Here is a 14,722-nt window from a genome sequence, read left to right as displayed (position 1 = left end):
TTATTATTAATCAGAGATTTCTATTACCCAAAATTATTATCAGAGATTTGTTTCTTTGACTAAAGGCTTTGTACCTGATTGAAGTTCTAGCACTCCTGGGAAAAGTAAAGCACCAAACTTTGTAGGTTATTTACAACTTTGTGGCTCAGAGTTGATCAGACTCATTCCAAGAACAAATTTTAGTAAGGAAAACAGACCGTTGTGGCCCCAGGGAAACAGTGGATGGTGCAGAGGAAGGGGTTCTGAGAGTCAGAAGAACGAAGAAAGGGCGGAGAGGCGCCGAACACGTACTGTAAATTCTGTAGACTCTGCCTCCAGGTCACCTGTGCTAAAACGACAAATAAAAGATGAAAGTTGAAATGGGAGAGAAAGAGAAATATAGATTGGGGGTGATGGAGTGGTGGAACAATGTGAAGGAGAAAAAGATAACAACAGAAAATAGATAGGATAAAATCCAGAGAATGGAACAATCTACAAAAAAGGTAGGAGGGGTTAAATAGAAACAAAAAGAGCAAATAATAAACAATAGTACAAGAAAAGAGAAATGGAGTCACAAAAATCTGAGGTAAGAAGAAGGAGTCATGTGACTACGAGGAAAATCTGGAAATTCTCTAACAATGCCCTTGCTCTATTTTTCCAGAGATGGGTTCTCATCTTTTTAGACCCTGGAGTCCATCCCTGGTCAGAACTCTCCACTTGTTCTCTCCTCTGCCTTTTCTTGGAGAGGCAGGCAATGAACCAGCATTTACAGAGCACCTACTGTGTGCTGGCACTAAGCTACACACTATTACTTTATTATCTCTTTAATCTTCGTATCTCTTCTGTAAAAAGTTACTGTCTCTTCCATATCGTGGTGAGGAATTTAGACTTAAAGAGTTTAAGCACTTTCCCAAGATCTCACAGCCAGACATTTTATGGAAGGCCTGACACCGTAACTGTCCATAAGTCAAACATGATTGACTCTTTCTCTTACACTAGGACATCTCCTATGAGCCTTCTTCCCCTAAGGACTGTTTCAGACTGACTATACGTGTTTCTAAAATCTTACTGCCAATCCAATCCAAGAATTCTGGGATCCATTTCAAAAGAAATATTCCATCTAGGTACTTCTTACATATTCTTCAGCTGAAGAAGCATGAAATTCTCTGTAACCCCCATGACTTACACCTTACAAAAGAAAAAAAATGTGTTTAACAATTAACCTCCCAAAATTTTACTGCCTTCTTGAGTTATGCTGAGTTTAAAAAGAAGATCACTTACCCTAATTCCAGTGTAACTTCTGCCACCTGCTCCCACTCTTGGTCGAATTTAATGTAGGTGCTCTTTCCAGAAAAAGCAGCAATATTAACTATATCTTATTGTCATTGCCACCAAAAAAAGAATCCTCAAAAGCCCTTATTCTCAACATTGTTTTTCTTCCCATTATCAGCACAGAATTTCACATGATGTTTCTTGTTGAAAATCTCAGGGGTGTAAAAGGGAAATGAGATCACCCTATGAGTTTATTTTTCCTTGCTGAATATTGGAAGGAAGCATTGCTGAGTTTGTAACCAACTCGGTGGGTCTCATTCCTGGTATTTCTGTAATGCTACAAAATACCCCCACTGATTTCCTAATGAAATGAACTTGTAATGAAAGCCATATGGAGAAAAGTGTCATGTTTACTGCCTGCGACAGTGTGGCAGGGCTGGTCTCACACGTACACAGGCAGTGTGCCACGGTCCTAAATAGCTCCACCACCGCCAGTTCTCACTTCCTCAGGCCAAGGCATTGCCGTGGTGGCAATCATTAGGGCTGTTCAGAATGTTCAGATTCTTCTCCTTCCAGGCGCACAGCAGAATTGTACTTCCTCTGCCCTCTCCCTGAAGTCAGCATGGCCATGTAACTTGTTTTGGCCAGTGAAATATAAACAGAAGTGCTGTATGTCCTTTCTATGCAGAAGCCTTTAAGAGCCACTCCATGAGTCGCCATATCCTTTTTCCTGCTTCAGAAATCCTGGAAGCAGAGATGGAGCCTCCTTCAGCCCTGAGTGTGCCCACAATGACCAGAGACCCATGCTGACCCACATGGGAAATGAAGTATGAGCACGAACCAACTTTTTTTGGTATAAAAATGAAGAATTGTTTTTTAATTACTGCAGCATAACCTAGCCTACATGATTGATTCAGAAAACAGTATCAAGAAAAGGATGTTTCCCAAACAGAAAACAAATATTATCATTTCAACTTGAAATAAGTATAATAATTATTGATGAGGTATTTTACGTTTTTGTATTAAGTCTTTGAAAGCTACAGCACATCTCAACTTCAATGACTAATATTTCAAGTTCCCAGTAGCCCCATGTGGCCAGTGGCTACCATATTGGACAACATAGTATAAAGGATGCAAGACACCTTACAGATCAACTAGTCAATAGTCCTCAACCCTGGCTGCCCATTAGAACGGCCTGAGTGAGGGCCTTTACAAAGTACAGATGGTCAGGAGGGGCTGTGATTAGGTTGAGGCAACTGAGTCCAATGTCTGTTCCAATGCCCAGGTTTCTTGATAAAATGGGGAGCCAATGAGCAGTCATAATCCTGGCATGTGGTATCTTCTACCAAAACCCCAAAATGTAATTTTCTTTTTGGTACTTCCAGTGATGAGGAGGTCACAGCTTCACGGGACAGCCATTTCCCCTACCAGACAACTCTAGTGTTAAATAATTTTCAAAAAAGGATAAAATCACACCTCTCATACAAATACAAAACTAAACACGTGATAAAGATTTTATTCAAGAGAGAATTAGGCAAATGTTATAACCAGTATAAAAAGAATCCAAAAATAGACATCTATAGATCATGAACATTGAAATGAATATGCAAACAGAGGCAAAACTGGTTTTTCCATAAGGAGAGCAAGAGAGGAAAATCAACTGAACCTCTATCAGACTGCACAGAATTTGCTCATCTCTCAGTCACCTACAACTTAACAGAGTTTAAAAATATCTCCCCCAGAATCAAGGCAATAGGGTGTCCTATAGACAATGTACAGTTTTCCTTTGAAGTACAAATTATCTTCCACACAATAAACTGATTCTTTATTTTCCTTATTTTTTTTTTACCCATTCCTCTTAGAACAGTGGTTTTCAAATTTTGATATGCATGAGAATCACCCAGGAAGTGAGCTAAAAGGCAGATTCCCAAAGGAAACAATAGCAAAAAAAGAAAGAAAAAGAAAGAAAGAAAGAAAGAAAGAAAGAAAGAAAGAAAGAAAGAAAGAAAGAAGAAAGAATGAACGAACGAGCCTAATTAACTTAAAAGCTTTAGCACAGCAATGGAAACCATGGACAAAACAAAAAGACAACCTACTGATTGGGAGAAAATATTTGCCAATGATATCACCAATAATGGGTTAACATCCAAAATATGATAAACAGCTCATACAACCCAACCTCAAAAAATGGGCAGACGGCCCAAGGCAATCTACAGATTTAATGCAATCCCTATCCAATTACCCAGGACATATTTCACAGAACTAGAACAAATCATAATAAAATTTATATGGAACCATCAAAGACCTAGAATTGCCAAAGCATTACTGAAGAGAAAGAAAGAGGCTGGAGGAATAACTCTCCCAGACTTCAGACAATACTATAGAGCTACAGTCATCAAGACAGCATGGTATTGGTACCAAAACAGACATATAGACCAATGGAACAGAATAGAGAGCCCAGAAATGAACCCACAAATTTTGGTCAACTCATCTTCGACAAAGGAGGCAAGAATATACATTGGAATAAAGACAGTCTCTTCAGCAAATGGTGTTGGGAAAACTGGACAGCAGCATGTAAAACAATGAAGCTAGAACACTCCCTTATACCATATACAAAAATCAACTCAAAATGGATTAAAGACTTAAACATAAAACAAGATACAATAAACCTCCTAGAGGAAAACATAGGCAAAACATTATCTGACATACATTTCAAAAATTTTCTCCTAGAAGAAATAAAAGCAAGAATAAACAAATGGGACCTAATGAAACTTACAAGCTTCTGCACAGCAAAGGAAACCAGAAGTAAAATAAGAAGAAAACCTATGGAATGGGAGAAAATTTTTGCAAGTGAAACCGACAAAGGCTTGATCTCCAGAATATATAAGCAGCTCATACGACTCAATAAGAAAAAAATAAACAACCCAATCCAAAAATGGGCAGAAGATCTAAACAAGCAATTCTCCAAGGAAGACATACAAATGATCAAAAAACACATGAAAAAATGCTCCATATCACTAATTATCAGAGAAATACAAATCAAAACTACAATGAGGTATCACCTCACACCAGTCAGAAGGGCCGTCATTCAAAAATCCACAAATGACAAATGCTGGAGAGGCTGTGGAGAAAGGGGAACCCTCCTACACTGCTGGTGGGAATGCAGTTTGGTGCAGCCACTATGGAAAACAGTGTGGAGATTCCTCAAAAGACTAGGAATAGACTTACCACATGACCCAGGAATCCCACTCGTGGGCTTGTATCCAGAAGGAAATCTACTTCAGGATGACACCTGCACCCCAATGTTCATAGCAGCACTATTTACAATAGCCAAAACATGGAAACAGCCTAAATGTCCATTAACAGGTGACTGGATAAAGAAGATGTGGTATATTTATACAATGGAATACTACTTAGCCATAAAAACTGACAATATAATGCCATTTGCAGCAACATGGATGCTCCTGGAGAATGTCATTCTAAGTGAAGTAAGCCAGAAAGAGAAAGAAAAATACCATATGAGATCGCTCATATGTGGAATCTAAAAAACAAAAACAAAAACAAACAAACAAACAAAAACAAAGCATAAATACAGGACAGAAATAGACTCACAGACAGAGAATACAGACTTGTGGTTACCAGGGGGGTGGAGGGTGGGAAGGGATAGACTGGGATTTCAAAATTGTAGAATAGATAAACAAGATTACACTGTATAGCACAGGGAAATATATACAAAATGTTATGATAACTCACAGAGAAAAAAATGTGACAATGAATGTGTATATGTCCATGAATGACTGAAAAATTGTGCTGAACACTGGAATTTGACACAACATTGTAAAATGATTATAAATCAATAAAAAATGTTAAAAAAAAAAAATGGGCAGACGGTATTTTTCCAAAGAACACATCCAGATGGCCAATAGGCACATGAAAAGATGCTCAACATTGTTAATCATCAGAGAAATGCCAATCAAAATCACAATGAGATATACCTCTCACCTATCAAAAGAACCACAAATAACAAATGTCGGTGAGGTTGTGGAGAAAAGGGAACCCTTGAACACTATTGGTGGGAATGTAAATTGGTACAACCACTATGGAAAATAGTATGGAGGGTACTCAAAAGCTAAAAATAGAACTACTATGTGATCCAGCAATTCTACTCCTGGGTATATATCTGAAAAAAAAAAACAAAAACACTAATTCAAAAAGATACATGCACTCCAATGTTCATAGTTGCATTATTTGTAACAGCCAAGTTATGGAAGCAACCTAAGTGTCCATCAACAGAAGAATGAATAAAGAAGATATACTGCATATGTATATATAATGGAATACTACTCAGCCATAAAAAAGAATGAAATTTGCCATTTGCAACAACATGGATGGACTTGGAGGGTATTATGTTTAGTGAAATAAGTCAGACAGAGAAAGACAAATACTGTTTGTTATCACTTACATGTGGAATCTAAAAAATAAAACAAACTAGTGAATATAACAAAAAAGAAACAGACTTATAGAGAGCAAACTAGTGGTTACCAGTGGGCAGAGGGAAAGGGGAGGGGCAAGATAGGTATAGGGGATTAAGAGGTACAACCTATCATGTATAAAATAAATAAACAACAAGGATATAGTACATAGTACAGGGAATACAGTCAAATTTTATAGTAACTATAAATGGAGTATAACCTTTAAAAATTATGAATCACTACATTTGTACACCTGTAACTTACGTAACATAGTACATCAACTATATCTCAATACAAAGATGTGGTGTATATATATAGAATGGAATATCATTCACCCATGAGAAAGAAGGAAATCCTGCTATTTCTAACAACATGGATAGAATCTGAATGCATTATGCTGGGGGAGATAAGTCAGACAAAAACAAAGACTGTACAATGTAACTTATACGTGGAGCCTAAAAAAGTCAAACTCATAGAAACAGAGTGTAGAATGGGAGTTACCTGGGGTGGGGGTGAGGGTGGGAATTGGGAAGACGTTGGTTAAAGGGTACAGGGATCTAATGCACAGCAAGTGATTATACTCAGCATCGTTGTGCTATATACTTCAAACCCACTATGAGACTAGATTTTAAATGTTCTCACCACAAAAAAGAGATAATAATTATATGATAAGATAGAGATTTTGGCTAAAGCTACAGTGGTCAATCATATTGCAAAAAACAAATACATCAAATCAACATGCTGTACATGGGAAACTTACACAATGTTATATGTAAATTATAATCTATTATCATCTCAATTAAAAAAAAAACACTGTCCTAGGACATGTCTCCTCCACATTCTGGAGACAGCCTTCCCAAATATGCCTCTTACAGTATTTGCAGAGCTCTAGATTTCAATTCAGATCAGTCCAAGTGGTCTTAGTGTGTTTTCTTTCCTTTCTTTCCAATATAACATGCTATTTCTTTTCTTCCCATTCAAATTTTATAGGACAGACAAGGAACTGTCTTTATATTTTATGAACACCTGAAGAGAGACAAGTTGGGAATGCTGTGAGTATGAAGTGTGTCTATGAGATGTAATAAGCTAAGAAAATAGACTATAACAACCGACAGGAATGACGCTTCTCATGCATTTTAATCAGCATGCTGATTTATTGGAAGTCTATCTTGTTTTGTTTAGGTCTTCAAGTATTTCATAAATTGACTTTAGGTGTGGCAGTGGGGGTTCATAAGTAAGTTGATTAATTGTCCAAAATTGATGGGAAAGGGGCTAGTTTGAACAACGTATTACACTTAAAAACAAACACCTGCAAGGCACAGCAAGTCTGACTGGTGAGGAACCAGCTCAGATGCCCTGACTGCAGGCAGCTGTCACTCTGGCTTTCTTAGAAAAATGCTCTGGTGATTTGGTAAGATGCTCCCCAGAAAGGCCGGGTCTGGAGCCCCTCCTCACATCCCGTTCCAGCCCTGACGCAGGCTCCTCTAGACACATTTATGTTGGGAAGAGTCCTGTTGCACCACTCAGGAGGCTTCTCTGTGCTTCCTTCCTGCAAACGTCTCTCCAGGGTGTTCTGGAGGGCTGGCAAAGTTGTCTCCCCATCTAGGACTCAGAACTTTGGAGCCACAACCTTGAATTGTGTTTTATTCATATGTTGGAATGTAGTTATTTGGTACATTTAAGTCATCCTAACTTATCCTGACTTATCCTTTTAACATCTACAGCATATTGAAAAGAAAAGGTGAGCAAATACAAACTTTTCTTGTGTTGCTTGATTTTCTCTGGGGGATTAAGGAGAGGCTTTTCATGAGATGGCTGGGCTTCGTTTGGCTTTATTGCAATCAGGCCACGTCAGGTGAGGGCTCCAGGAAGGGATGACCTTACAGACCAGAACTGTGTGGCTTGGCTTTGCTGGGGTAACTTCATACTGACTCCATTATATTGGGATATTTCCGGAAATAGTGGAATTTGAGGAGAAATTTCAAGGAAGGGAAAATGAAGGAAAGTCTACAAATGAATTACTAATAGGGAAGGGGACTTAAGAGTCCATCCAGTTTTTTTGGTTCCCAACCTGGGAACCATGGACCTGAGGAGGCTGAGGAGGGGTGGCGAGAGGGGCTTGAATACATGTGTGGACCCAGCATCACACACACACACAGACACACACAATTTTTTTCAAAGGATGTGTCTCAATCTTTAGTATATGTAAGAATCACCTTGGGGGGGGGGGGCTTGGTGAAACTACACATTCTAGAATCACAAACCCAGAGATTCCGATTTTATTGATCCGGATGGGGCCCAGGAATTTTTTCAGAAGCACCCAGGGTCTAATACATACTGATCCTGTGGCAATAAAATACAAATCACTGTTAAAAATGAATGAGTCTAAAGGTGACTTTGGCTATTACTTTTTCTATTAAAGGAAGAGATACTAATGTTCAGTAGCTATAAGGGGTAGGGATGGGGGTCCTTGGATTTTGCAACTGTAACTCAAAAAGTTTGGAAGCACTTATCTAGTCCAACTCCTTCATTTCAGAGAAAAAGAAATGACGAGCCAGAGAGCTTAAGTAACTTCCCCGAAGTCACACAGTCAGTGGCAGGACACAGGGTGCTGTCTCCTGTCTTTGGACCTGGGACGCTGCCTCCTCCCACCCTGAACCAAGGGAACGCCCAGTCAGGCTGGAAGGCAGCCATTCCAAAGGGGTCCAAGCCTTAGACTCTAAGGTGACTTATTTTATAGGTAACAACTGGGAAAGAAGTAATCCCAAAGTTCTCTGCAGCTGCCTTAAGGAGCAGCTAACTCTTTAGGTTTACCCTCTCAGGGCAGAACAATTTAAAAAAATTAATCCACTCATTTAATCTCTTTTTTTCCTTTGATAAAATCTGAAAAAATAGCTAGAGAAATACCCTAGCGCTTTGTTTCCAAGTTAAAACTTACAATGATCTAGTTGTCTGGGAACGTTCACTGACAGCAGTTTAATTCTGCAGGATCGTTGGCAAGCTGTCTCTGAAATCTTTACATGCGTGTTCAGCGTCACAAAGACAGCTCTCCACGAATGGGGCACATTCTCTTCTGCACATAGATGGGGCACACTCATCAGAAGCAGGAATCACTTGTATGCATGAAATAGAAAAGAAACCCTAGATGAAAGTTCCCAGAGTACTGAGCTGCAAATGCCTCTGTAGGCAGATGAATTGTTAGGCACAAATTACAGGCAGCAACAATTCTCCTAAACTAACTTAATTTTTAACATGAGCTAATGCTAGTGTCCTGGCGCAGTGGTAGCCTTTTGCTAGGAATGACTGAACCTATTCCTGCATTCTGCTAAGTTGATTAATAAAGAATATTCATTACACAAATCCTTTTTGTTGACAAGTTAAAATGGAGCCTCATCTTTCATATCTCCCTGAAGATTGCCACCTTGTGAGATTGAAAATACTCATTAAATTCCATCACCAGACAGGCACAAATGAGAGGGTGATTGTTTTTAAGCTTGTGAGGGGAATCGTTGGTAAACTCATTTGTTTGGATATCATTAACAGAACAATCGGTGAGGATCTCCAGGGGGTCCTCATGACCTTTGCTCGCAATCTCTTCATCATCCATCAAGAAATATCAGCACCTAATATGCAAGGCGAGACCAATTTTAAGGTGAGGTGTTAATTAACTAACGATCCTGGTTAATTTCTATACAAGGGCTGAAAATACCTCATGCTGTATTGTAAACAAGTGCTAAACCATTTTTTTTTTCATTGTAAGCAGTACATATTTTACAATGTGCAGGGTCAATATTGTAAGGTTCCCACTGAACCCGTTAGTTAAATTTAATAGTTTGAAACTTTTTCTTTGAAATATAGTAGACTTGTTTTAACTCGCTTCCATTTCCAAGTCTAAGACAACAGGGCTTTTCCAGTGTTGAAGGCAAAGCTGCACCATCACAATGGAGCCGAAACAGAGACTATCACAACCAAAAATCCTGAATATAATCTACGTATATTTCAGAAAATACAGTGTCTGGCTAAGGATTCCTGGGAAGCCCACATTTCTAAATTCAGAGAAGTTCCGAGACCCCAGGAAGGACAGTGTGTGTAGGGAGAAGCAGAAGAAAACCTCAGCGTATATATGAGCCACCTGCTCCTCCTCATTTCGCCAAAGTGGGACAGGTGTTCCATCACTAACCTTTTGAAGCTCCCAAACGTCCTTTAAAGATGTTGGTTCAGGAAATCTAGTCATGTGTAATTGACTAGAAGTCTGCAAACTCTAGAAAACAGGAGCAAGATCTGTACGAAGGTTTTAAAAATACCAGCTGAACAGAGACAAACACTTGGTATTGATCACCAGAGTGTGCACCTGGTTCCCAGTCTAAGCCTTCATCATGTTTGAATGGGTCGCGTAACTCAAGGGATTCAATCAGAAATCACATGTGATTTTTCCCTTCAGTGGAAAACCCGACAAAAGCTTGATAAAATAAACTTTTTCAATACATTTTTCTCCTTGAACTATGCCTGGTCCCTCTAGTAATAGTAATAGTGATAATAATGCTTTGTTCTTCAATGTGGCTTTATGTGTTGCATCAACTTTCACTGGTCCTGAAGGATCTATGCTCATCACTTATATTCTAAGTCCCTGCCTGCTAGCAGTATTTCATCTGTTACTGTGATGTGCAAAATTCTAAGCCTGTGTGCACGCGATCAGTTTAGTCTGCCCAAATACTAGCTAACAGTCATAATCAGCTGGTGGTGTGGACTGAAGTGTGTCCTCCCAAAATCCATGTGTTGAACTCTTCATCCTCAATGTGACGATTTATGAAGATGGGGACTTCGGGAAGTAACTACGTTTAAATGAGGTCATAATGGTGGGCTCCTCATGGTGGGATGAGTGCCCTTGTAAGAGACCAGAGAGCTTGCACTTGTGCACTCTCTCTCTCTCTCTCCCTCTCTCTCTCTCTCTCTCTCTCTCACTGTCAATCTCTCTCTCCCTCCCTGTCTCTCTCTTTCTCTCTTCCCACACCATCTGAAGATACAGCAAAAAGATGGCTGTCTGCAAACTAGGAAGAGAGCTCTTACCAGGAACTGAATCAGCTAACACCTTGACCTTGGACTCCCCAGCCTCCAGAAATGTGCAAAATAAATTGTTAAGCTACCCTGTCTATAGTATTTTGTTCTAGCAGCCTGGGCAGACTAAGACAGATGATTTATCCCCAAAACCACACAGAGTTAGTAGACTCTGAGCGTGGACTTGAGGTTGGCAGAGCCAACTACTGTTGCCAAAATAAAGGCTCTTTCTCTGCCGTTTGTGTGAAGGGCAAAATCAAGTCAAAATCATCAAAAGTCATATGCTCTTAAGTAGCTTTTAAATATCTCATGGTTTCTAGCCTTCTCATGTGAATCACTGTTATCTTGATTTTTTTTTTACCCTTGCTAGAAAGTCTAAAGGTAAAAAGTTTAAATCTCAACAAAATAGGAATAATTTTTTTAAACTTGAAAAGTAGAAAAGATTTGTTTTTGGTAGTATTTGGTATTTGGTAGCATTTTCTATCTACTATCCTAATGACAGTCTAATAAAGATTTTCAGCTTGTAAACAAGGATTTGCCAGCAAAGTAAAGGCTGAATAAAAATGGTAGGTGATGCAGAAAAACATTTAACAAAATCTAACACCATTTCTTGATAAAAACACTCAAACTAGGAATAAAAAGTAACTTCCTTAACCTGATAAGGGCACCTAGGAAAACCCCACAGCTAACGTTATAGTTAATGGTGCAAGACTGAAAGCTTTCCCCCCAAGATCAGGAGCAAGATAAGGATATCTGCTCTCACCGCTTCTATTCATCATTGTACTGGAGGTTCCAGCCAGGGCAGCTGGGCAAGAAAAAGAAATAAAAGGCATCCAGATTGGAAAGAAGGAAGCAAAATTATCTCTATTCACAGCAGGCATGATCTTATATGTAGAAAATCCTAAGGAACCAAGAAACAATCTATTAAGAGTTTTTAAATAAACTCAGCAAGGTTGCAAGACTCAAGATCAATATACCAAATCAATTACATCTCTATACAATAGCAATGAATAATCAAAAAGTAATTTTATATCAATTTTTGAATAATCAAAAACTAATTTTAAATCAATTTTTTAAAAATCAAAAAGAAAAAAATATTTAGAAATAAGTTTAACAGAAAAAGTATAAGACCTAACCACTGAAAACTGTAAAACATCATAAAAGAAAGGAGACCTAAGTAAATGGAAAGATATTCTGTGTTCATGGAATGGAAGACTTAACATTGTTAAAATGGCAATACTCTCCAAATTGATCCACAGATTCAATGCAAGTTCTATCAAAATCCCAGCTGGCTTTATTGCAGAAACTGACAAGGCAATCCTAAAATTCATGTGGAAATGCAAGAGACTCAGAATAGTCAAAATAATCTTGAAAAAGAAGAACCAAGTTAGAGGGCTTCTCAATATTAAAACTTACTACAAAGCTACAGTAATCAAGACTGTGTGGTACTATCATAAGAACAGACATATAGATCAATGGAGTAGAATTGAAAGTCCAAAAGACACTCCTTCATTTACAGTCAACTGGTTTTCAACAAGGGTGCCAAAACAATTTAATGGGAAAAGAACAGTCTTTTTGACAAATGATACTGGGACAAGTGGATATCCACATATAAATGAATGAAGTTATACCTCCCTATTCTACAGCACATACAAAAATTAAGTAAAAATGGATCAAAGACACAAGTGTAAGAGCTAAAGCTATTAAACTCTTAGAAGAAAACACAGGTATAAATCTTCATCACCTTGTGGCTAGCGATGGCTTCTTAGGCATAATACCTAAAGTGCAAGCAACCAAAGTGAAAATAGGTACGATACAATGAAATATTATTCAGCCATAAAGAGGAAATTAAGTTCTGATCCATGTTACAACATGGATGAACCTTGAAAACATTATGCTAAGACACAAGAGGCCACATATCGTATGACTGCATTTACATGAAATATCAAGGTAGGCAAATCATTAACGAGACAGAAAAGAGATTACAGGTTGCCAGGAGCCAGGAGAGGGAGAAAATGGGGAATGGCAGCTAATGGGTATAAAGTTTATACTTGGGGTGATGAAAATGTCTTGGAATAACATACTAGTGGTGGTTGCTTATGAATACACTAAAACCACTGAATTATTCATTTTATAAGGGTGAATTTTATGGTATAAGAATTCTACCTCAATAAAAAATAACTAAATAAAATAAAATGGAAAGGTGCAATTTTTTCTCCCCAAAACCAGTGGAAATAAATACTCCCATCAGCCTACTAGCCTTCATTCCAGGGTGACTAGACCAGTGGACCTCAAATTATATGTAGTGAAGGACCTGTTTGTTTTGTTTTTTTCTGACCTATAGTGGATCAATACTTTTGTAAAATACAACAAAATGAATTCCTAGAAAAATGAAATGAAAAAACTGAAGACACATGAAATAGGAGCATATTTTTTATTATTAGATTTAATAGACATAAAAATTTCTATAAAGGCTTCCAAATTCTTACTCTCAATCTTTTTGCTTATTTCATTAAGACTGATAACCAACAATTTTAGAGGGGTGCTGGTTAGTGGAACACACTTTAAGTAGAACTGTTCTAAACCATACTTAACTCCAAAAAGGAGCAAATGCTTGAGGGGCTGGGTGGAAGACTTGTAATAAGTTTTTAAGTAACAAGGATTATTTTTGCTGTTCATTTACAGACCACCATTGATGACATTGAAGACATTCTAGGAGTAACAGAGGAAAACAAAATTAGATTTGAAGAAGAGCTAGAGTCCAAAGATGATAAAAAAAAAAAAAAAAACTCTCTAAACCTGATAAATGAATGATCCTGGAATACATTACTGATTTTTCATTCCAACCTGGAGCCAAAAAAGGCAACATTTATTTTGCTATTAGGAATAAAAGGTGGGGAAGTCAGTTTGCCTTGTTTGCTAGGAGGTGTATTAGAACAGATTATAATGTAATTCTTTTTAGAAAAAATTTTATTAAGTGATATCATTTTACTTATTAGACCAAAACCTATTTGCGTTTTCATTTGAAAGTATTAAACAATCTCTTCCTCTTCTCAAACTGAGGAAGAAATAATTTGTCAAAAAAGTTACAAGGCTTACTATTATCACTTCTGCCTCTAATGCTTTATAAATTTCAGGATTATGGAGCTTTTTTTTTTAATGTTTTATAAAGTTTTTTCCCTCCTATTTCCAATAGTAATTTGTCTTCTGCATTTAAAAAATTGAATAAAGGCTTAATCATCACTATTTGGCAAAACACAAATGTCTTTTTTTCCAAGAAAACTACATTTATATGGATTTTTAGAGTGACTCTTTATCAATTATTGTATTTTTATTGTACCAAGCCACTATTGTTTGTTGTTATCATTTTTCAAAAAGTAAGATAAGCCAACATCTAGTTAACTAAAGCATGAGAATGTATCTAGGTGGCAGTATCTGCTCTCAGTTTAGGATAGAGTAACTCAGCTCTAGCTTGAATAAACATTTGTATTCTCTAGTTCTCCATTTAATACAGCAGTAGTGTTTTTACAAGCTCAATTCAACAGTACCTTTTAAAGGGTAAATTGTTAAAATTATGCAGTGTTGATACTAACTCTGAGCATTTGCTTGTTATTATAATTGTTCAGAATATTTCTACATCATCCAGCTTTACTGAAGGGTGAAATATGCAATTCACAACACCAAAATCACAGAGCTGTTTTAAAGAATGGCCTTTTTTATCTTTAAAAATATCTGAATGTGTTGAGGAAAAGAGGGGCGTTTATTACCTATGGAATTCCAATAATGTGTTAACTATGCCTCAGCCATAGGTCGAGTTTCTGCAATAAAATTAACGTGTGTGTGTGTGTGTGTGTGTGTGTGTGTGTGTGTGTGTGTGTGTGTGTGTGTTGGCTCTTGTTTTGCTATAGTTGGAAATACATTAGTTAGCCAGGTTTCCTGCCTGG

General features: G+C 37.6%; 1 protein-coding gene across 1 annotated transcript in view; it reads left to right on the top strand.

The window, feature by feature from the left end:
- IQCH (IQ motif containing H) overlaps nt 1-14,209 on the top strand; it is a 120,726-nt gene extending 106,517 nt beyond the window's left edge. Inside the window, exons 12-14 of the mRNA XM_074366593.1 lie at nt 6,714-6,775; nt 9,267-9,375; nt 13,464-14,209. Coding sequence (XP_074222694.1) covers nt 6,714-6,775; nt 9,267-9,375; nt 13,464-13,592 — 300 coding nt within the window. The 3' untranslated portion in view covers nt 13,593-14,209. The remainder of the gene's footprint in view (nt 1-6,713; nt 6,776-9,266; nt 9,376-13,463) is intronic.
- Nucleotides 14,210-14,722: the final 513 nt, after the last annotated feature.

Source organism: Camelus bactrianus, chromosome 6 (genome assembly GCF_048773025.1).
Source record: "Camelus bactrianus isolate YW-2024 breed Bactrian camel chromosome 6, ASM4877302v1, whole genome shotgun sequence".
Lineage (NCBI taxonomy): Eukaryota > Metazoa > Chordata > Mammalia > Artiodactyla > Camelidae > Camelus > Camelus bactrianus.
The sequence above is the reverse complement of the archived record's forward strand: the minus strand, read 5'-3'. Positions and strand labels throughout refer to the sequence as shown.